At 49.4% G+C, this 23,790-nt stretch overlaps 1 protein-coding gene across 1 annotated transcript in view; it reads right to left on the reverse strand.

Annotated features, from left to right (window-relative positions):
• The window catches only part of IRS1 (insulin receptor substrate 1), a 54,729-nt gene extending 33,386 nt beyond the window's left edge, over positions 1–21,343 (reverse strand). The window contains exon 1 of the mRNA XM_004576764.2: positions 17,010–21,343. Coding sequence (XP_004576821.2) covers positions 17,031–20,771 — 3,741 coding nt within the window. The 5' untranslated portion in view covers positions 20,772–21,343 and the 3' untranslated portion in view covers positions 17,010–17,030. The remainder of the gene's footprint in view (positions 1–17,009) is intronic.
• Positions 21,344–23,790: the final 2,447 nt, after the last annotated feature.

Genomic DNA, 23,790 nt, shown 5'->3' on the forward strand with positions numbered 1-23,790 from the left:
GTGGTTCAGAGAACATTCAGCTCTGGCACTTTTCTTAATAAAGCCAAGAAACACATACAACTTGCATAATCCTCTAAGAAGAGAAAAATAGCAAAAATAACTATCTCTGGGCAATTGTAAACCATTAGCTATGGTCAATGGCTCTCTCTAAAATTGTTCTACATCTCCACTTCTCTTCAGCCTTCCTTTTGGATCTCTTTCTTTAATAGTCCCATTTTTCTGAATGATGTAGTCAAATGAACTGAAACAATTTTGGAATAGAAATGAACACAGTGAGTCATTCAGTAATTGGCTAAGCTCACACACGCCATCACAGGCAAGGGAACCCAACTCTAAACTATTCAGCAGCCACATTGCACCCTATCATCATTGCTTCTCCCCCAAATCTTTATGATCTTAACACAAATTGAGACCAAAGAGTTCACACTTATGTAGCCAACTTCCCCCAATAATGTAGAGTAACCTCTAAAAGCACATGCAGCACCGGCAACATACTCCAAGTTATTCTAGAATGGTGAGATGGCTAGTAACACCAACAGGAGAGTTAACTCTTTCTCAGTCTTCAAAGGTTTCTTTCATTGAGACAAACAGAATGTTGCACTTAGGGTTTGTAACCAACCTCAAAGAGCTGATCTCTTCTATTTACTAAGTGAGCAAACAGGTGAGTCATGCTGTTGGCTTCCATCTATCTACCCATCTCTTCAAGATGGTCGCCCTTCTGCTGGTGCAGCTTTGCCACAGAAGTTGAGAGTCAGAAACTGAGATGTTTAGCAACAAGAATTCTATAGAGAAAAAACATTCACTGATACCCAGTAATACTTTCATTTCCCTATTTCATATATAATTAAATCCACAGGAACTATAAAATGTATGTGCATGCCTCCTCTTAAAAATTTCATAAATGTATTTCAGCCTTTAATCCTGATTTATACTTAAGCTTGTAAAATAATTTAGTTCACTTGTAGAACTTCATTATTTCTATGCCATGTTAAATACAACCCAGTTTCTTAGAGTGTGACAGTACTGCATATTCATGCTCCGTGAACTTGAGTCAACGTTGATGCATCTTTTGAGGCACTCGGTCAGAATACACTCTTGCAGCCAGGAAATGTAGGAAGGTGACTCAATTTGAAAAATATTTTTAATAAGGAACACAAACCAAAGCACCCTTGTGCGCTAAGGGAGAAAGGATAGTTGGTGGGCTTTAACTCAATCCAGTACAAACTGCGGACTTGAAAGACAATTCAGTTTATAGCTGCACATTCCTAAATGCTATCATTTGATCCTGAGCATAACACTATAAGACAGATTGGAAAACACGACTACCTCCCCTCTAGTTTTATAAACCAGAAAATCAGCTCAAAGAAGGACAAGTCTCAGGAGGTGGCAGAATAAAACTCAAGACATACAACTCACGTCTGTCTTCTTGTCCATTCTGCCATGGCTCTATTCTGCCATTCAACCCCCCACTTAATGATCGAGCTTTGCATTACAAAATTTATGTAATCGATATCACCCACACACAACAGATAAAGACAAGGTGTGATTGACCTGTAGTGTACAATTTTTCTCTTTGCCCAGCAAACACATAAGCAGGAAATGAAAGGGTTGATGGTGTTGGTGAATCCTCTTCCCTCCTCCTGCCAACACCCCACCTCCTTTTTAAAATTTCTAATCCTCTTAAAAGATGATTACAAGAGATCTTGGGATCAGGAAAGCAGAGCTGAAACCTAAAGCTTATCACACTGATAAGGATACTTAGGTGGGAAGCAATGAGTTACCACTGCTTCCTGTTTTAAGTATTCTTATCTGCAGGACACTAAATTTTTTTTCACCATAGAACCTTACATTTAGGACACTTCCCAGAATAGCTTCCTGTGATCTTCAGCTGTCAGCTGAAGCTGCTTCATAAATAGCCCAGCATATGTACTCTGGAGGGTTGGTGACACTCAATGTGTAAATATAGTCCAGGAATACCAATTCCTTTTTCTACACTGGTGACAATATGGAAGGCGTACAATCAAGCAGTCACAGAAATTTGGCAGATGAAAGTGTAAATGCCTACAGCTAATGACCTCTAGAACTCTCCTTGGACTTTTGCTGGAAACTTTGAAGTAAAGGCTTTTAGCAGATACACACGTTTATCCCTATTTTTAGTATACAACTCACAATGGAACATACGATTTGTTTGAGGTCCGTTAATGTTTAAACAGTTTGGAAAGCAAAAGCAACCTTAATGCAGAGATTCATTTTGACGAAACAGATGTGTGTGCAAAAACCTCCGGGTGCTCCTCTGAAACAGCTCCTCTGGAGGCTTTCACAGTCAACAAGTACAGACAGCAAAACTGATTATAAGAGAACGTGTTTGAAAAATTACACATGTAACTCAAGGTGAGATATATAGAGAACACACACGTCCACAGGTATAAAAGAAGCCAAGCCATAATCTGTATGATCTAGTATGTCAGGAATTTTACTGCCAGAATTACACAACAAGCCGAGACAATTTCAGAGGAGGCAGAAAGAAATCAATGTCTGTTGTTCTTAAATGGAAAGAAGACATGGAGTAGGACCAGAGAGTGTCAGAGACCTGAACCTTGCTATTTTCTTCTGTGTCCTAGGACTTGAGCTAAATATGCACATCTTCGTGACCTGCTTCTTCTCCCCAGGCACGTGTGCGCCAGCAGGGACACGGAAGGGGATCGAAAGGTTACCTAACAATCCTGTGCAGCCCAGCAAGGAAAGCCCTGTCCTCAGACTATAGATTTAGATGAGGACGTAGCAGGTGACCACCTCATATGGGCCACTTTGTACCCAGAGCAGGTGGGAGATCAATGCCAGATTTCTGCTGGGTATCCAAAGTAGAAATGACCAAGCTCAAAGGAATTTGATTGACTTGATTCCCTGAGGCCTGGGAGTCCAGTTTGGTAAGGAAGAAGTACATTACTAAGTGAAAAAGCATACAGTATATTCTCAAATTTTTCTCATTTACTTCTTCTCTTTAATTTTATTGTTATTGTTATTTAAAAGACACAGAGATGGAGATCTTCCATTAGCTGGTTCACTCCCCAAGTGGCCACAACGACCAGGGATATGTTGTTAGATTCACCATTTTACCCGCTTCGTATTCAAATGTGCCCCCCATGCCTTCTTTGTAATTTATTCTTATAGCCTCACAGATACTTCAAATTTATTAAAATTCATTTTCATTTTATTTAAAAGGTAGAAGGAGATCTTTACTGGCTCATTTCCCAAAAATGCCAGTAACAGCCAGGACTAGGCTAAGCCGAAACCAAAAGCCTGGAACTCAAACTAGGGCTCGCACCCATGGCAGGGAGCCCAAGTACTAGGGCCACCATTTGCTGCATGCCACGATGTGCACTGGCAGCAAGCTGGGTGAGAAGTGGAGCAGGAACACTCTGAGAGGAAATGCAGATGTACTAGGCTGTGACTCAGTCACTGCAAGGATAGAGCCTCTTAAGGATCATCATTTGTCACCACTACAAAAATCAGAATAAGGAAAATGTTCTCACTGTGAATGGAAAGATTTGAGAGACCTCTAAAGGCACTGCCTCACCCTGAGTTGTGGAATTTCTTTCTCCAATGTACAGATTGAACATGAAGATTCTGAGTTGTAAAATACACAGTAACATCAAAATTGAAATTTTGCTATGTAAGAGCATTTTCAAGATATTTGTTTTTCTCCCCTTTTTGTTAGGAAAAATATATATATTAAATATTTGTCTAACAAGAATTTCAAATAAAATTTTGAGAAAGATTGCTATGTACACATTGCTAGTTTTGTCTAGTTGTCTTAAAAGAAGAACTCTTATCCAATTAAAATAACTAATATCCAAGGCTGAAAAATAAGCTGTGTTCCATCATATCCACACACACAGAGTGGCCCAATGCATTTCTGGCCAAACTTGTGAACAGACCTTCGGGAGACACCACATACTCCTCACACCCTTCCCCCAGTCCCGGTGACCCCTATTCCCAAGGGCTTCACCTAAGATACTCTCTCCCAAGCAGACCACACTGAGTCAATTTCTACTCATCCTTTTCTTTTACACACTGACCTACTACGTCATTTGTGTGTCATAAGGTCACCTTCGTCATGATAAAGCCACAAGGAGGGCCTATGGCGTACTTCCATCTAAACAGAAGGAGGTCCTGAGTTTTTAGTGAAGTTAAACAGACATCAGCATCGGCCCCTTTCAGTCCATGAAGGGGAGGAGGAATCCCCTACCACTTCTCTCAGTGGTTCGCATTTGTTTCCTGACCCACTTGGTTATTTATAGTCTTCCCACTTAACCAATTCACAAAAACAGGAAGGTCTAGATGAGCTTGAAATTTTTTTCAAAATCTGTATATGTGAAATAGATGAAATTTCAAGCTCACCTTATTTAATTTTTTTTTAAGAAACAACACCATGAAAATATAAACAAATGGGAAAAATCTAGGTAAAGAAAAGAAAAAGAAAAAGAAAACTGCCATGGCTCTGCTCTATGTTACTTGAGATGCTGGTGTATTTCCCATGCTATTCTCTAAAAATGGATGGTCCGGGAGTATGCACTGTGGCAAAACAGGGCAAACCCCAACACAGGACAGCCAAACTCCATACCAGAGTGTTTGGGACTGGCTCCTGCTTTCACATTCCAGTCATTTTCCTGCTATTGCACCTGGAAAGAAACAAGATAGTGCAAGAATTTGGGTTCTGTCAGCTAATAGGAGACTCAGATGAAGTACCTACCTCCTGGCTTCCATTTAGCCCCAGCCTGGCTGGTTGTAGGATTTGGGGAGTGAACAGCAGAAGGAAGATCTATTTCTCTATCTATCCAGCCATCTATGTATCATCTATATTTCCCTCTCTCCTCTGTATCACTCTTTCAAAAATAAACTAGCACAATGGTCTCAGTGTTTCACTATGTGTAAAACTGCCTGAGTCCTAACTAAGTTTTAGTTCCACATTCAAAAGAGCAAGAATAGCTGTAATAGCTGACAAACTAGTTTAGAATGCATTTTCTATTACTTTGGTTAAACCTCTCGCTCAGTCTAACACAAGTGCAAAACATAAGGGAGTGCAGGAGAAAAACCTTAAATTGTAACAATGAGGTTCCATTGTGTAGACCAAGGTAGCATTTTAGCAGAGTAGCTAACAAATACCACACTGGCAAAACTGCCTCGTGTTTCAATTTAATTCCTTTCCCAGACTTTGCCCCACACATCAGTACAAGGGCTAATTAGCAACAAAATACCCAAGAGGTGAAAAAGAAATGAGCAGAGGGACATTTGGGGGGTGGGGGAGAGGGACAGGGGGAGCTCTAGGAATCACAAACTTAATAACTGGCCTCTTTTTAAAAATAGAGGTAAGTATGATATAATAGTTATCTTTCAAATAATTGTTCCATTGCTTTTGATATCTTAAACCTCAGTGCAAATACGTGCCATGACCCAAATCAGTAAGCTGCAATTAACATCAGAAGAGCAAAATTAGCAGAGTAAAAGTTGATGAGCTACTGTTGAGAGCAGAGAAATAAATCTTGTCAAAACACAGCCACATTCCTGTCAATCTTGGAAAGGATGGTATGGGGGAACAGAGGAAGTATCCAAGACTTCTGGGTCCGCTGGGATTTCTGACCAGTAAATGGTGAAGGACTCAATAATTTTATCCAAGTTTTCATATACAGTTGTGTAATATCATGGAAGTTTTTCAATTAATCATGCTTGCTTTTAATATGCCTGATATTATTAAATACACATTTAACTTTTGAAATACTTGATGAAGAAAATGATCAGAGGTACTCAAAATGTGTCCCCAGAATTGTTTATGCTTGGGACTTTCCTAAACGCGTCCTACGTTCAAGGATTCTACCCTGAATTGTTCATAAACACGTTGTTTGCAATGTACCAAGTGTGAGCACCAACTGGGAAGACATCCTGTACCCACTCACATTTAGGAGGAAAACAGGCCCCTATGTCGAGGACACAGGTTTCCATCACGCTTGAGGAAAAGGTGAGCCTTCAGAAGGAAAGACAGCCTGGTCCTCAGCCCGGTCCTCAGCCCGGTCCTCAGCCCGGTCCTCGGAAAACTTCAACCCAGCTAATGAAAGACTTCGGGTGTCTTCCTTGGCACTTCTCCTCTATGTATTTTACATTGTAAATACAAAGTTACTTATTTATGTTGGAAACCCATTCAGAACCTGCTAGAGCTGAAAGCGCCTCTTAATTACCTTTGTTTACCTTTTGTCACATGTTCAAAAACAGCTTTGCCCCTGCTGCAAAAAAAAAGAGATGAGGGGAAAAAATCCCCTAGAGTTCCTACCTAGTGAGTGGCAATAAATCCTTTCGCGGGGGGAGGGGAAGGGACTCTGCTCTTAGAGAGGAGGCATTAATTAAAAATCCACCCAAAAGGAGCCAATGAATTAGATCGAATTGGGTGGCATGGGTTTTTGTTGTGTACTTGATAATGCAAAGACGCTTTCCAAGAGCCCATCTAATACGGCATGGTGGGAAGCAGGCTTTGAAGGCACAATAACATTCCTCAGGCGAATTTCAAGCTGGAGGCTAAAAGCCCCAGTCATTCATTTTTCCATCCTGAGACACATTCTTCACTCAGTTCAAAGGCCCGAGAAACAACAAGCCTGCACATTTGCTCAAAGTCCTCCCTTGCAGGGACTTGCGAGGGACCAGAGGCTCAGGCTGCAAAGGATTTTTAAAGGCCTAGTTTTAGGAATGTAACCTTTATTGGACTGTAATTTCCACCCCGTAACCCGCCTCCCCAGTACCAAACATGCACACACACACACACACACACACACACACACACACACACACTACTCTCATATGGGAAAGTTTAAGCGAAAGGGAAAGTTTTAATTATACCCCCAGTAACTTCCAGGGTGTCCTCCTAGTGAAACTAAAATATTTCAGACACTAATTCATTACCCTTTCTTTTTTAAAATGCAATATTTATATTCCTTAATCTAGCTAAAGAGTGCAGGATCCGCTTTGAAAGAAATTTATTGTTTAGCTGTGGTTCAAAGACCGAGCTGGAATTAGGAGGGGGCAGACAGGCAGGTTCTTGTGGGGGGTGGGCATGGACTAGAGGGTGAAGGAGAACTGCCAAGATCAAACACAAATATCACTGCTCAACTCGCCCTCCACGGCCTGTATGCAGTGTCCCATTTTGTTTTGTTCTGTAATGACGAGGACATTTAAAGCATTTGAGATTCTGGTAAAAGAAAAATGCCATGAGGCTAGCATTGTGGAGCAATAGGTTAAACCACTGCTTGCGATGCCAGCACCCCAAACTCCAGCACTGGCTCATGTCCCAGTTGCCCTGCTTTTAAAAATAAGATGTACTTTTTTCTTAGTGGAAAGAATTTAAAGAGAGGAGATACAGAAAAATTTTTCATCCTCTGGTTCACTCCTCAAGTGGCCACATCTCCCACATCTCCCAAAACTGAGCTGATCTGAAGCCAGCAGCTTCTTCCCAGGTCTCCCATGTGGGTTCAGGGTCCCAAGGCCATCCTCTGCTGCTTTCACTGGCTAGAAGTTGAGAGCTAGATGGGAAGCAGAGCATCCAGGACATGAACCTGGTACCCATTGGGATGTCAGCACTCCAAGCTGTTGGATTAGCTAACTGAGCTGTCTCACTGGGCTGGATGTCCTGCTTCTTATACCGCTCCCTACTGTTGTGCCTAGGAAGAAGCTCAAGTGCTTTGGCCCCTGCCACCTATGTGGGAGACCTGGCTTAGCGGAGTAAAATCAGAGCATAGATCTTTCTCTCTCTGTCACTCCCTCTGGTTCTGTCGCTGTGTCCCTCAAGTAAATAAATAAATCTTATCTGAAAAATGTAAATAACTGGCTGAAAGAGCCAACAGAAAGAACCACCCATTTCAGATTGCAGTGCAGTGTCGCACACCATTGGTGTTTGTTTCCAGTCATCAGCAAGCAGGTGGACACTGACGATTCCCCTGCGGCTGAAATGTCTCGCGGCCAGACCTCATGGGCACCGCTTGTTGAGCAAAGGGAAGGACAATCACCATGGAAACAACAATGAGAGGACATCCCCTGGCTCTGCATTCCCCTCCATGTCTCCTTTGCTCTAGTTGCTACACGAGCCTGAGGATGGCTGCAAAGTGTAACCCACCAGCCAATCTACCAATGGAACAGAAGACACAAACAGCCCCTGCTGCCAGCGACCTCAATGTAATCATCACTCCATGTTTGACTTTGAGATGAGCTTTCAGCCTTCACTCATCCAGCATGAGGTATTCTCAAGAAGGTAATTTAACTCTTAAAAAGACATCATCCCAAAACCTAAGTGAGTACCCAGCACACAGAACATGTAATATAAAAATATTTATCTTCCTTTTGTAAATCCAAATGATAGAATGTCCTTCTATATTCTCAAGTTTTCTGCTCCTACACTTCAAGTGGTTCCCATTATTTCACATTACAAAGACCTCACCTGTCCTTTTCCCTTGACTATGCTTTGCAGTAACATCCTCTGCTGTGTCACAAAGTAACACAAAGACAAGATCCCGTTCATTTTAGTCCCTGCAACCTGGCTCACAGTTTGAACTGAACAGAGATGTACTTGGAGGACTCTTAGCATCTATGTTTTTCCAAAAAAAAAAAAAAAAAAAAAAGATGAAAGAAATGATAGTGTTCCTAAATGAAGGAGATCACTTATATGCCAAAGTGTTTTATCCAACCAAGAAGTGGCATCTATTTTTTCCCTCCTTACAGATGGAAATGGCTATGTGAACAGTTTAAGCAGTGTGTTAATAAGATGTGACAGAAGCAGAGACTCATGAACTCAAAAACTTATATATTCATTGCTTCCCTCTCTTTTGCTGAGCACGCACCCAAAACTGTGAAATGTGGGCTAGCTTTCTCAGTCAGTAACAAGCTCCACATGGGAGCAGGGTCATCCACCAGCCACGTGAGGAAAGGCACCCTAAACAACCATTCCCTAGTCGACCCTCCAGCTGACTGCAAACAGATTACATACCCACATGAAACCAGCAGAACAACCCAGCTGAACTCACCCCAAATCAACAACCCACAGAATTATAATCTAATAAACGCAAGATGCTGTGAAGCACATAGTTTTTTTACATCAAAAGCAAATTGATGCGTAAACCTCAGAAACCAGCTACCATATTTCATATATAAGATGGTTTCTTAAAAATTTCTTTAGAATGACGAATTTCATTCTTCCTTGATTTTGACGATCTAGTAGAAAATGAGTAGTACTGCTTTAGCACACACTTAACGTCAAGTCATCGAAAATAAGCTAACATTGGTCATTTTGATTTAGATATTTATGTTATATTTCATGGAAATTTCTATTTTATAGGAAGAGCTACCCCACTCCAATAGCCCTAGGACCCTACAACCACGTGGGAGAGGCCCAGAAGTTCTAGGCTTTGGATCAGTACAGCTCCAGCTGTTGAGGCCATTTGGGGAGTGAACCAGCAGATGGAAGATCTTTTTCTCTGACTCTTTTTCTATCGGTAAATTGGCCTTTCCAATAAAAATAAATAAATCTTTAAAAACAAGAGAGAAAAGAAAGAATTATTTAGGTCAGCAGGGGCTCGGGGGATTCCTGACGACTGCCAGGAAAGTGAACAAAGACGAGAGAGCAGTGAAGGCTAATGTGGGAGTGTTTGAAATTTTAAATATGTTCCCGTCGTTAATGTGCACAAATACTTAGAAGCTTCAACTATCAACAAGTTCTTAAACAATATTTTTCCCTTTCACTAAATTACTCTGTGGCAGCTTTTGAACTCTAGGATTCAAAAGAGGCAAAATACATAGCACTTTTTCTTTTTTTAGTGAAAAGGCAGTAATTCTGTTTTATCTGCCCTGCTGCTCTCTGAAATGTGGGATCTGAATACATGGTTCCATAGAAGACTCAGAGCAGATGAGCATGTAACCAACTTTCTATTACTAAGATTCAGAACTTATGAGCAGTTCTTCTCTGAAAATATAAGCAACAATCCACCAATGGCGATGGGCTTTGAGAAGGGAGGCTAGGCAACAACATGGAAACAGCCTTATTTTTTGTTTTGTCGCTTTGTGTCTTTGGAAGCACTTGAAATTTTTATCATGTATCAGAAAAACGAAGAAAAAAAACAGCATACATACTTCCAAAAATACATAACAAAATTTAGTGGTCTAAACAAATGTCTTTAGTTTTTCAGAAAAAAAGCTTACTCTAACTTAAAAACAAGTGTAAGTGCACATCACCAGAGCAGAGACAAGCGAAGGGACGGCAATGAGGAAATCTCCTTTGAGAGTTCTGCCACCCCGAAGCACAGGTAGAACAGCTCAGAAACGCAGACTGTCATCGGTGCTGCAATTTAGATGGAACATGGGATGCCCGGATCACCTACAGGAGGACCTACGTTCAAGGCGGGGCTCCATGCCCTATTCCAGCTTCCTGGAAAGTACAGTTGATGACTCCAGTAACTGGGTCCCTGTCACACACATGGAACACCTAGATTGAGTTGCAAGCTCCTGGCTTCCACAGCACCAGCTGTTACAGGTATTTGAGAGTGAACCAATACCTGAGGTTCTCTTCTGCCCAAGCATTTGGATCATCTTCCACTGCTTTCCCAGGTATATTTGCAGGAAGTTGAATTGGAAGTGGAGTAGCTGGGATTCAAGCCCATTTGGGATGCCAGCACCGCTGCCTACCGCTTTATCTACTACAACACAGGACCGGCTCCTAGATACTACCCTTGTTAAAAGCAAGAATCATGACTTTCTGTGCCAAGTATAATTTGTTGGCTACTCTAAACACATCTGAAAAAATATTGTGCTTTGAGCATTTTCATTCACATAACACATCTATGAACATTTCAAGAGCACATGATTCTGTGCAGCAACAAGATCAGAGAATTCAGATACAAGGACTTCTATGTTCAAACAATAAAAAGGGCAGGATTCAGATGGAACATGTAACAGGAAAAACTTAGGACATGGAACATGTAATAAGAAAAACTTAGAACAGTAAAAGAAACATGGCAAATGTCACCCAGCTTAACCAGGACAGCATTTAGGCCAATGTAACGAAATCCGCATATCTCCTCAACAATTGAAGATAAATACAACCAAAACCATACTGTGACCCATAGGTTCACCTCCACTGCTACCATGAATTAAGATCCCAAAAAGGGGTGGAAAAAAGAAATGTAGCCTTTCCAGCATAACAACATCACTATTAATATCATCCACAGAGCACCGGCTCATTGAAGCAGCACAAATAACATTTATCCACCCAAACGTATTTTAAACAGTAGGTTATAGCAGAGCCTGCAGCAAGAATGTTATTAAAATGGAAAGTGTTTTTCTTCACTGTGGATGGCAGTAGCATGTATTGATCTAATCAGTCTTCCTCCTTTTTTGGTGAATTAAAAATGGGAGTGATCCTACCATTCCATAATGTAAGACAAAATAGACAGAAAATGCATACTAGCCCACCATCTATACAAGCCTTACAGTAACTTCTGGTGACTATTCCATATTAGTTTTAAGTTAGTATATTATTATCATGATACTGTACTAATACTAAAATGTAATTCTGTTTAACTAAAATTTAATATTATCACACGTTATGAACATGTTTCCATAACATTTTTAAAGGGGTTTTAAAGTCTGTCACATAGCTATTGGCTCATAAATAAAATGATAAATCAACTACTTAATTATACATCTTAAATGTAAAAAAAATAAGTACTAGGATAACAAAAGTTACAGAATCCTGAGCTTTGAACTGACTTCCAAACGAAATTCACAAAATACACATATTTTCCTTTAATACAATTTCCAGTAACTCTCTAACATGAGGAAATAATTGAGGAAATGGTTTTCTTTAAAAACCAAACCAAACCTTAAGATTGTGAAGCGTTCCATTATACTAAATTACCAACCAACCCACCAAGTAAAAGGGACCATTTCATACGCTTTTCAACTAAGAAATCTGACCACATAGTAGGAGGACTGGAAGAGAGAAGGTCAATAGAGCTGTGAATGAAAAGTTCTTGGACTGTTCTGATGACTTATGCACCTCACATAGAGGTGTGACAACCGCAAGACAACTCCACAGCCATCGTGACACGGCGGCAGCAGTGTTCAAGGAACTCACCCACATTCCTGAATTACAAAAACACCGGACAAGACTCATTCCATCAGCAAGTGATGCACTCAGTCGCTTACACAGAGGAAAGCAAAACTAAACCAAATAGCATGTAACACATCCTATAGTTCTCAGCTGGCTTCTCAGCTTTTCTCTGCAGCAGGTAGCTCTCTCATTACCTCAATCTTGAGGGACCAACAAGGGACAAGATCCCTGCAGAGAGACAGCCAACACGAAGGTGTGAGTTCAAATGCAGCAGACACAGACACAGAATAACACCGGACACACACTGGTGAGGCCTGTTCTGCCATGTGGGCCGGGATGCTTCTGACAGCTGCCCTCAGGGTGCCAGAGCTAGCAGGGGACGCGTGCGCACAGGGCATGCGTGCGCACACACGCCTTTTATTTTCACAACTGGGAAATAGAGAATGAGTCCAAACAGAGGCTGACAAAGTCAGAAAGGTTTTTCTCATGGCCTGTTAAAACCAAGAAGCTCCTTCCAAGCAGGAAAGTTCAAAACTCAAGGTTTTCCTTCCAGATCCCAGTCTGTCCAGAAATACTGTCTGGATCCAGTGGCTCACACAGGGCAAAATGGTAGATTTCCGATGCAGGTGTTTTTTTTTCTTTTTTCTTTTCTTTTTTTTTAATACCAAGCCAGGTCAACAGAGTCTTCAGAAAGAATCCTCATTACAATTGACCCATTAAAGAGCACCCGTCATTTTCTCCAAAACATTCCTATGTTTAGAGCAGCAAAGAGGTTAGAACAATTTAGAACAAAGCTCTCAAGTTACTGAGGAGGAAATAGGTCCGGGGAAACTCAGACACTGGCCCAAGGTCACTCGGTGGAAGAAGGGCACAGGTTGCATTGGAACCCCACATCTCCTGCTTTTTCCATTGCATCATGCAAGATTGCACAAAGCTGTTTTCCAGGAATTTGATAACACCCTCCCTTCTCCTCTCTACCTACCTCCCAAACGTGAAGGCCCTTCCTGGAAGGCAATTCTGTGGGTAGTATTTATATATGGGCACTCTGATAAATCATTACCAGGGCTGCATTTTTTTACACATAGAAAAGCTACCTAAACAGTGGCAGAAATTAAGATTGTTAGACGCTCCGAACTTTCTAGATCAACAGCTCTCCGAGGAAGTCCCAATTGGCACCCCCAGACCAAAGAGCCGCCTAGGGGGTTGGCTGGTTGGAAGGACTTCTTCCAGCACAAAGCCATGGAGACAGCATGGCCTGAGCAGCAGTTCTGTCCTACTATTTGAAGGGCCCAATCTGAACACCTTTTGCATCCCTGGGTAGTAACATCCCTTGCCTAATTTTGGTTATGAGAGGTCGAACAACACCCTGGCATCAAGCAGTGTTTCCTGCCTCCCTGGGGCCTTGGCCGTGGAAGGTTTGCATGTCCAAGGCTGGCGAGCGATAGCCCTATAGCCCGCCTTTTGACTCGTCTGTAAAGGCCCTCTCGGCCTGCGAGGGCCCCCGTTTCCCGAGTGTTTATCAAACTGCAGGTGTGCACAAGAAAATATTAGGAGCCAAGAGCTTTTTATTTGTTTGCTTTTTTTTTTGGCCAGAACGTCTTCCCAGCCAGCGCTCGGCCTCTTGGCACCTGCGCTGCCACCGTCCTCTCCCTGGGGCAAGCACGTGCTGCTAGCAGGAACGTGGCATCGTAGTAAACCCTAGCAAAGACGGGAGGGAAACAAAATGGGGCGCGTCACATGGCCGCGGCCTGGATTTTTCTCAATTAGAAAGCAGAAGTGTGCGTTTCCGGCCTCCGTCAGCGGGGCTGGTTGGGACTTTGTCATTCTTGGGATTCTGCTCCGGAGGCACGAACGGGGCTCCAGTGCACAACATCCTGTCGGGGGGCCGGGCGCGGGGAGGCCTTGGCTCGGGAGGCCTGGGCTCCGGAGGCGCCGGCGCTGCGCCCGACCCCGGCCCGCCCACTCCCCGCGCCCATTGGCTCCGGCCGCGGCCAGGCACGGCCCCGCGGCCCCCAAGGCTCCGGGGCGGCCGGGCCCGGGGGCTCCGGGAAGGGAGGAATGCAGGAAGCGGAGGTGACCCGGGGAAGGAGAACGCGCCAGGGCCGAGAGAGGGTCTGCGCCAGCTCGGAAAGGCCACAGGGCGAGGGGAAGGGGGAGGTGGTCGTGCACGTCTGGAATGCCCGAGACCGGAGAAGGGAGGCCGGCTGAGGAGCAAGAGACAGGGCCATATTCCTCTTGTTTTGAAGAGGGGCGGGCATCACAAAAACAAGGGGGGAAAAAAAGGATGGCTTGGGTCTGTCTTCCAGAACCTGCTGGATCTATCCCCGCTAGCTGCAGTTTCAAAATTAGAAAGGCAGATTTTGAGGTAAATGCTGGTTTATGCTAAGCCTGACAGGCCTCCCTTTTCCCTTCCTCCTAAGACTCATCAGCTTACTCCCCTACAGAGGGTGGACCATGAGGACTCTGCTGGGGAAACCTTAAAAGGGGGGGGGGGGGGGGCAGCCAGTGCCACGAAGGAGGGGGAAAAGAGGCGGAAAACAAAGGGACCAGTGGGGAGCATTCTGGCGTTCAGAGCCAAGTTGGAGGAGACAGGGAGGCTGGCAGGCAGGAGACAATCTGAGCGGGCTGGCGGGCAGAGTGTGCACCCCAAGAAGAGGAGAGGCCGGCAGGAAGATGGACCTCTTCCCGCGCCCCTTCAGGGTCTGCACGAGACAAACAGCAATTTGCTGGGGAAGTGAGGAAAGTCGCAGGCTGAGCGGAAGCTGCCTGCCAGTGACAGTAGGACTTCTTTCTGTGTCATGTGACAAGCAATCAAATAACATCTTTACACTCTTCAGGGCAAAGGGCGGCAGGCAGAACTTAAAACACGCCCACACATTTACTTTTTTACAAACACACCTTGTGTTTTTCTGGCATGCAGCCACACCAGGACTATTAGAGATGTGGTTACAGGATCACTCCAGAATGTAACATTTCCCCTAAGAAAGTGAAGACTAGAAGGCCTGGGATGGGGGCCGAGGGGAAGACTTGGTTTGGTTTTTAATGTCTTCTCTATATGAGGAAGTGTTTAGTTCAGACCCTTTTACAAGGACAATTCTATTTGCCATTGGTTTTCTTCACAACCAACGTTATTTATTCTACACTATAGAAGAAACCTATCCAGTGTTTAAAAACAGGTAAGAAATACTTGTTAGTTGCTTCTGTCATCAGACCTTTAATTATGTTAGGTTTGTTTCCTTCAGAGTCTCACAACTTTATAAACAAGCACTTTACAATGCAAACGGTTAGTGTCACAACGATCCCAACTGCCAAAAACATCATGGACAGTAAGCAAAATCCTTCCTGCTGACATTCACACAAGTAGTTACCTCTCATGAACGATGAAAGCAAATGTTGAAATACTGTTCAAACAAATGCATCTTATAACAACAACCTAAAAAGCTTAGTTTGTGCCCTATCTTATTCTACAAAGAGAAAGGTAGATGTATTATATTGTTTTATAAATAGAAAGCAAGCAGACTGTGACCACATAAACAACAAATGCCTATTGAGAGGAACCCAAGGCACAACTTAATTTCTTATGAATGGACACATAGTAAGAAGAATAAATGCTTTCATAAGCTCATTCTGCAGCGCATATACAAAATTCACAGCGTAATCACTTTGTCAGAATAAAGTATTTCCAAATGCTGGAATCTTCTAGAATGCCAGCTTATCACATTATTTGCAAACCGTTCTCGTCTCTTCTTTCCACAATTAGGAAGACAGGCTCAACAGAACCAAGGGCAGGCTAACGTCCTGTGAGGAGTGTTTTTTTGTTTTTGAAAGAAGCCTGAGCCGCAGGAGACCTAAAAGCCAACTCTGACCCTTCACTGTGACATCAACACTGGAACTTCAAGGAATGCAAGGGAAAAGGACAAGGGTTAGCTCCAGCATTCGGTTCAAAACAACCCAGTCTCCGTCTCCCTGACCGCACATGCCTTCTCTTCAACACAAACATGACCATGGAATTGTACAGAAGACGTACAGTAGTATCCAAAGGCACAGTGTCTCAGTGCGAGAGAGAACATCAAGGGACATGCTGAGGTGAACTTTTGTAACTCTTAACTCATAGTGGGTTCCAGGTGCGTGCGTGCACCCACATGAGAGCAGCCATGACAGTGAGATGGTGGACCCATGCATGAACGTGGCTGCAGGAGTCCCGCTCCAGGAACAGAAAGACCACGTCACCCAAAATTTACCAGGAGAAGGAGATAAGTCTTTCTCCCCAAACGTGCAAGTCTGCAAAGTTCTTACTCCTGAACCATTGTAGGGCAAAGTGAATTAAAATGTGATGTTTCCTACTGCTGTTTGGACTGCCTTGGTGTTGTGAAACCACAGACCAAAACACGCTGAGCCAACTCGGTAAGATCACCCCCAAGAGCACCGGGAACTCTCTTAAATCTTAGCCCCTACATGAACACATTATTTGTACCACTGCTCCTTGGAGAGGCTGACCCAAACACACAGTCAAAAGCAAATTTCACTGAGGAAGACATGAAAGGTTTTAACATGAATGTCACCAACCTCAGAAGTGGTATTATAGAACCCTAAGTGTTTAAAACACTACCGGAAGTACTGCCCTGGGGAATTTGCGGCTGGAAAAGCCCTCCTGTGGCTGTTTGGACACATTTGGTTCACTGTGTGCCAGGTGTCACTTGGAGACAAGCATCTGTGTGCCCTGCTTCCCCCTCCCCCAACCCACCTTCCCAAAGGGCATTTTCCCTGAAGGAAACAGTGGGAAGAAACGGCCAAGGGCAGAAGCCAAGAAGAAAATGCAGGTGCAAGAGTCAAAGCCGCTCTGTCTTGACTCTGTCACCCTGAAACGCACCTGCTATGATGTCCAGTCGAGCTACTGGCGGTCTTCTGGCTGCTTCTGGAAACTGATGCTGGCATAGGTGCTTAAATCCTCACTGGGGCGGCTGGTGGAGCAGCTCTCGCTGCTGCCTGAGCGCTGGTGAGGATGAGGGGGCGCGGGCGGAGGAGGCTGCGGCTGAGGGAGACGCTGCTGAGGGCGCTGCTTGACGTCCTTGACCAAATCCAGGTCTATGTAGTTCAGACCATTCTCCACAGCCCCTGCAGGCCCACACACTTGGCCTGTCTCCCTGGGGGCTCCCACGAGCTCCCCAGGCCTTAGCCACACATTCTCAAAGGAAGCAGAGCTGTGGCGTTTCACCTCCTTGCTGCCGCTACCACCACCACTGCCCCCTCCTGCGGCACCCCCTCCGAAGGACACAGTGTTGCCCGCCCTGGTGGCACTGGGTGTAGAGGAGAAGGTCTCGGAGCTGTGCCTCCTCCGGCACCCCTGTGGGTCTGCACGGATCACTTTGGCACTCTGGTTGCGACTGGGACTCAGGGTCACCCGGGTGAAGGCACTCACGGCCCCAGCTCCTTGAGGCGCCCCCAGCAGGGAAGAGCGGGTCACCACTTCGGCGGCTCCTTGAGGTGCAGAGGGAGAAGAGGCAGCCGAGGCTGGAGAAGGAGCAGCCGCAGCAGCCGGGGGCAGGCTGGCCTCCTGGGCAGCAATGCCTGTCCGCATGTCAGCATAGCAGACAGGGGCAGCTGGGGAGGTATCCACATAGCTCTGGCGGGAACAGCCCATCTGCATGGTCATATAGTCCCCTCGGCTGCTGGGCACTGCCCGGGTTGGCCTGCAGACACTAGTAGCCCCAGGAGGGGCAGGGCCCACTCTGCCTGTCTCAGCCCCGGCACTCTCCTGCCAAGTGGCCCTCCGGCCAGGACCCAGATCCATGTTCATGTACTCCTCATTGGCCGTCTCCTGTCTGGGAGCTGGCTGGAGCGGTGGCCTGATAGAGGGAGAGCTGTGGGGAGCCACAGGGCCTGACAAGTAGCCAGGCTGATCACTCCCGAATTCAATATTCACATATTCCCCTGGGCTCTTGGGCTCCGAAGGGAGCAGCAGGGGCTGCTGCTTTTGCTGCTGCTGCAGTTGCTGCTCTCGGACCCGAGGCAAGGTGCTGGCCTTGGGATCCCCCAGGGACAGCCTCGTGGGCCGTGCCAGGCGACTGTTGGTCTGAGCAGCAGTGTCCACCTTTCGGGGCAGGTGGGGCTGCAAGACGTGATGGTGGGGATGTGGGAGGCCAGGGTCCGGCCTGGCTCCACAGTAGCCGCCTCCCAGGCTGTCACTGCTGGTGGAGGATGAAGAATCTTCAGCAGTTGCAGTGTAGAGAAGGCGACCAGAGCTGGAGGAAAGGCGGAGATGCTGGGGCCGGCCACTTTCCTCCAGCTCCCCTGGACGCTGGGTGTGCTTAAAGGACCTTGGCAAGGAGTAGTAGGAGAGGGCTGGCTTGTGCTGGGTGTCCTCGGGGCCGTAGTAGCAGTCGGAGGGGCTGCTGGTGTTGGAGTCACCCACTGGCGACATGTTCATGTATTCACCTGTGCAAGGTAACAGCTTGCCACCACTGCTCTCCACCGGGGGTTTAGGGGAAGGCAGAGCATGGGTGTGGTGGCCTGCCACCCCATTGGTCCACAGCTTCCCATAGCTGCTCCCAGAAGCAGTAGCACTGATGTTGCTGGTTCCACCACCACCGCTGCTGCTGCTGCTGCTGGGCCCACCTGCAACGTCTGGGGAGCAGCTGCCACTGGGGGACATCATCATGTAACCATTAGGGTCCACTCGCTGGGGATGGCGTCTGATGGCATTGATGATCTGCTGAGGAGCAGACACGCTCTTGGGGCTCATGGGCATGTAGTCTCCGCTGCCCTTGCGGCCACCAGGCACCGGGGCCACACCAGGGGACATGGGCATGTAGCCATCATCAGTGTCCTGGCGGTGGGGGGGCCCACGGCGCTCCAAAGAGTGCATTTCCAGACCCTCCTCCGGGTAGGAGTGGGTGGGCACAAAGGCGGAGTGCCGGCAGCCGGGTAGCCGGCCTCCACTGCCACCTCCTGGTGGGTAGGCTGGCATCATCTCCGTGTACTCCTCAATGGAGGCCACCGAGGACTGCGACGGGGTCTTCTGGTGAGAAATGGTAGGGGAGGTGCCCGCCGAGTGGGTTCTCTTTCGGAAACGGTTATCCAGGTCCGCAGCCCCGGCTGCCTCATCCACAGCCAAGGCAGCCAAGGCGGGGCTGGTACCCAGGCCCGCCCCGGGGATGTAGCGGTGGCCATTGCCTCCCCTAGGCAAAACAGAGTGGCCATTGGGGGCAGCCAGGGTGGAGGCCCCTTTGCCGCCCATGCAAATGTAGTTGCTGAGCTCCTCCTCGCTGCGGGCCGGCGGGGTGTGGCCCAAGGAATCCGGAGTGACACTGCGGAAAGAGCTTCGGAAGTCGCAAGGGCTGGAGCCATACTCGTCCGAAGAGATGAAGCCGCCATCGCTGGGTGAACCTGACACAGAGGCACTCGACCGCCGCGGAAAGAGGCAGTCCGAGGTGGAGCCATGGCCACTGGTACTGCTGGACGACAGGCTGACCGGACTGGTGGCTGAAGGCGAGCAGCGAGAAGAAGGCATGGGTATGGAGCGGCTGTGGTTGAGCGGTGGGTGCAGCCGAGAGCTGCCCCGGTGCCGGTGGGCGTGGGTCCTGTTGGTGCTGGGGCTCACGGGGCTGCCGTCCACCGAGGCCGGGCGCGACATAGTGCCCTCGCCGTCGCTGGAGGCGCGGACCCGGAAGGAGCCTGGTTTCCCGCCCACCATGCTGGCCGGGGAGGTGGCAGTGATGCTCTCGGTGCGTGAGCGACGCGTAAGCCCCACCTGGCTGGGCGGGGGGTTGTTGAGGTGGTGACGGCGCAGGGGCACGCTGATGGGGTTGGAACAGTTGGACGAGGACTGGCTCTTGCTGCGAGGGCGGAACTCGTCGCTCATGGCCCTCATGGCCTCCAGAATGGTCTCGTGCATGTTCTGGGCCACCACGGAGTCATCCACCTGCATCCAGAACTCGCCTGGCCCGGTCACGGCGGAGCGGCCCACCTCGATGAAGAAGAAGTTCTCGGAGTGGCCGCAACGTCGGATGTTCATGAGCTGGAGCACCACAGCGGCGGCCTCCGAGTTCAGCTTCACGAAGCTGATGGTCTTGCTGGTGAGGCACAGGCGGTAGATGCCGATCAGGTTCTTTGTCTGACCCAGACCCTTGGGTTTCAGGATCACTTGCCAGACCTCCTTGAAGGCCGGGGGCATGTCTCCGTAGCTCAGGTCCTCCCCAGCCTCGCCCACGCCAGAGCTGCCGCTGCAACTGCCCCCGGCACCTCCCGCCCCAGAGCCGGAGGCCCCATCGTGGTGGGCCTTGGCACGGCTGTGCAGCTGCAGGAGGGCCTGGTACCAGCTGTCCTGCTCGGCCTCGCTGTCGGCCGCAATGGCAAAGTGTTCGTCCCGGGTGTAGAGAGCCACCAGGTGCTTATTTTTGGAGTCAGCCCGCTTGTTGATGTTGAAGCAGCTCTCCAGGGGGATCGAGCGTTTGGGGGCGCTCGACTTGTGCCGCCACTTCTTTTCGTTCTCGTAGTACTCGAGGCGCGCGGGGCCCCCCGCCTCGCTGGCCGCCCGCAGCACGAAGAAGCGCTTGTGCATGCTCTTGGGTTTGCGCAGGTAGCCCACCTTGCGCACGTCCGAAAAGCCTTCGGTCTCCGTAGGGCTCGCCATGCTGCCGCCGCCACCGCCGCCGCCGCGGAGGAGAGGCAGGCACAGAAAAACAACTGGGTGGGGGGCGGAGGCTCCTCGCCGCGGCCCCGCACAAGCAAACAGGGCTGGAGGCGCAAAAACCCCCGACTCCGAAACCCACGTCGTCCCCCGCGCCGGGGAGGGCAGGCCAAAGAAGGACGCAGTGGCTGCGCCAAGCAGATAGCCCGACCCGAGTTCACAGGCGTTTCATGCCCAGGGGTGAGGCAGTGAGTCCGGGGTAGGGGTAGCCCCGATCCTCCGAGATCCGAGTGGTCCACTCAGCCGCCGCTGCCCAGCAGCAGCCAAGATGCATCGCTCGCCGGCCGGGCTGAAGTCCTGCGCAGCGAGGCAGCTGCGGCCAGGGGGTCCCTGCCTTGCCCCTGCAGGCGCGCGCGCGCCTTCCCTCCCGAGTTCCCCTCTGGAAGTAGCGATTCCCGAGGCAAATTAAATATCCTTGGGCAGGGGGAGGCGGGCTGCCAAGTCCCAACGTTGCACAGGGTTCTCCCTCCTCCTCCTCCTTTGCCTCCTCCTCCTCCTCCCACCGCTACCCCCCTTCTCCCCAGCCGTCCCCGCCGCCACCAGCCGCCCAAATACCAGCTCAGGCGCAGAGACCGCGGCGCTGCGGCTGTTGCTGCTGCTGCCGCTGCCGCCGCCCGCGGACGCGTCCTCTGCAGCCCGCACTCAAGCCCATCCCGGCGGGCGGAGAAAGTGGTTTTTCCACCCCAAGCGCTTCCCCGCAGCCGGGGGAGCCGAGGATGGTCCGGAGGGCCGGGCTCATCCCTGCCCCTCGCTCCAGTCTGCAGGGGAGGCGGGGAGGGGACTAGGGCGGGCGGCGAGGCGGGGAGATTTGGGAAGGATTCGAGATGGGGGGGGGGGAGCCGCCTGTGCCCTGCGAGGCGCTGCCGCCGCAATTCTCCCCTCCTCCCTCCTTACTCCTCCTCCTCCTCCGAGAGTTGCCGAGAGCCCCAACCAAAACAAGCGGCAGCGTCTGGCTCTGCGCTCCGGCCCCCTCCGACCGCGCCGCCGTCTCCCTCGCAGGAGAAAAACACGTGACGGAGCCTCCGCGCCCGGCAGCCCGGCCGCCGCCACCGCCGCCGGGAGGCTCCCGCCCGGGTCTCTACATTCCGGGCCGAGCCCGCCCCGCGCCCGCCCCTCCCCGCCCCCGGGCCGTGCCGCAGCGGCGCCCGCGCCCGGCCTCCGCGCTGCGCCCCGCCAGCGCCCCTGCGCGGCCGGCCGCCCCGCCGCTGCGCTCCCCGCCCGCGCGCCGCCCAGGGCGCCCCCGGGCCGCAGGAATCCCCGCGGCGGGCGCGGGCGGGGGGTGTTTGGGTGGCTCCCCGCGCGCGCGCGCGAGGGGAGTCTGGGAAAACGGGAGGGGGCGAGCTGGGGAAGACGCAGGAGTGAGGGTGGGGGACGGCGGGAGGGGGGGACACTGCGGCTCCCGAGCCCCGCGTGGGAGGGCCGGGGAGGAGGGGGCGCAGGGGCTGGGCTGGATCTTACCTAACAGGTAAGATCGACCCTTTGGGTGGGAGTAGGGGGTCGCGCCGGGGGTTGGGAAGGGGAGGGGTTCTTCGCAAAGCTTTTTCCACACAGGGGATAGAAAAAGCTGGATTTCCATTTTGGGGTGATAGGCCATGGTGATAACATGTGAAATTCTCTAACGTGGGCTGAGGGACTTTGCGGCCGGCCTCCCACCTTGGAATCCCCGGATTGGCTGCTAGGAGGTACCTCGAAAGGACAGAGGGACACCCAATAACAACGGGTAGAGAATTACGGTCACTCCGAGGGGCGAAGGGGTCCCCAGGAAGCCCTGCGCCTTCCACTGCGGATCAATTAGGGAGAGAAATGTCCGTACCACAGTGTCCCCTGGCCCAGGGATGGGGAGGGTGGGGACATGGTCACACCTGGGGGTGAGGGAATGGGGAGGGCGACTGCGGGGCTGGGGGAATGCCCTTATACTCTGCAGTCCACTGTGATTAAAAAAAAAAAAAAAAAAAAGATTATTAGGGACCTTTAGAAGGCTTTCAAGACCAAAACACTGCGGTGCCCTATTGGCTGAAAGGTTTCACACAGTCTTCCACACCCAGTGAACCAACCACCCCATGCGTCTTTCACCTTGGCCACAGTCCGCAGAAAACGAGGATGGTGTCAGCTCAAGTGTACAGGAAAACGGGTAGCTCGGGAGAAAGTGGAGAGCCCTCACTGGGTTACCTGACGGTGCCTGCCTTCCCAGAAAGATGACGCTCCCCGAAGTTGTGTGTGTGTGGGGGGGGGGGGGGCGCGCGTGTTCCAATCAGACCCACAGATAAGCATTTTGTCCGTGCTTTGCTCAGACCTATGAAGATGACGCTTGGCTCTCTGTTTAATGCCTGCTTGTTTTTCCCCTCTATCCCTGGCATGTTTGGCGTCCTGCCTGCTTGCTATGCCTGGGACGCTCTGCAGCCTCCAGGTCTCTGGCGCTGCAAGGTGATCGCAGAGAAACTCATGGCTCCACTAGCCCGGTGTGCTAAATGGCCGGGACCCGCTGGGCACCGAGGAGGCGCGTCTGGTCCTCAAGCGGGAGAGAGGGGCGGGGCGAGTTTCCTGGGGTAACCTGCGGATTGGCGGGGATCCCTGTCTCTCCAGCGGTGGCGGGGAGAGAGGGTGAGGGTACCAAGGTAGGTTGTGAGGCGTAGTTTACAAAATAACAAGAAAAAGAACCGCAGGAACCATTCGGCCGCGTGCGTTACGTGAATGGGGGGGTCTCGCCTCTGCAGAGGGGCTACCCCCAGCCGTAGCCCGGCTCACCTCTCCTCTCTCACCTTCGCCTTTCCTGCAGTGGCGCAGCCTCTTCTGCCCTGGTTAATCTGTAATTCGAGGACACATGTTGAGCGGAAAGCCCTCCCTTCCTTGCGTCTGACAGCTTGGTGATGTGGGCATACGTGCCCACTACAGCAGAGCTATAAATAGCAGGTATTTGGGAAGGGTAACGAGGCTGCAGTAACAGAGGCAGGAATCCTGGACG

Source organism: Ochotona princeps, chromosome 5, assembly GCF_030435755.1.
Source record: "Ochotona princeps isolate mOchPri1 chromosome 5, mOchPri1.hap1, whole genome shotgun sequence".
Taxonomy (NCBI): domain Eukaryota; kingdom Metazoa; phylum Chordata; class Mammalia; order Lagomorpha; family Ochotonidae; genus Ochotona; species Ochotona princeps.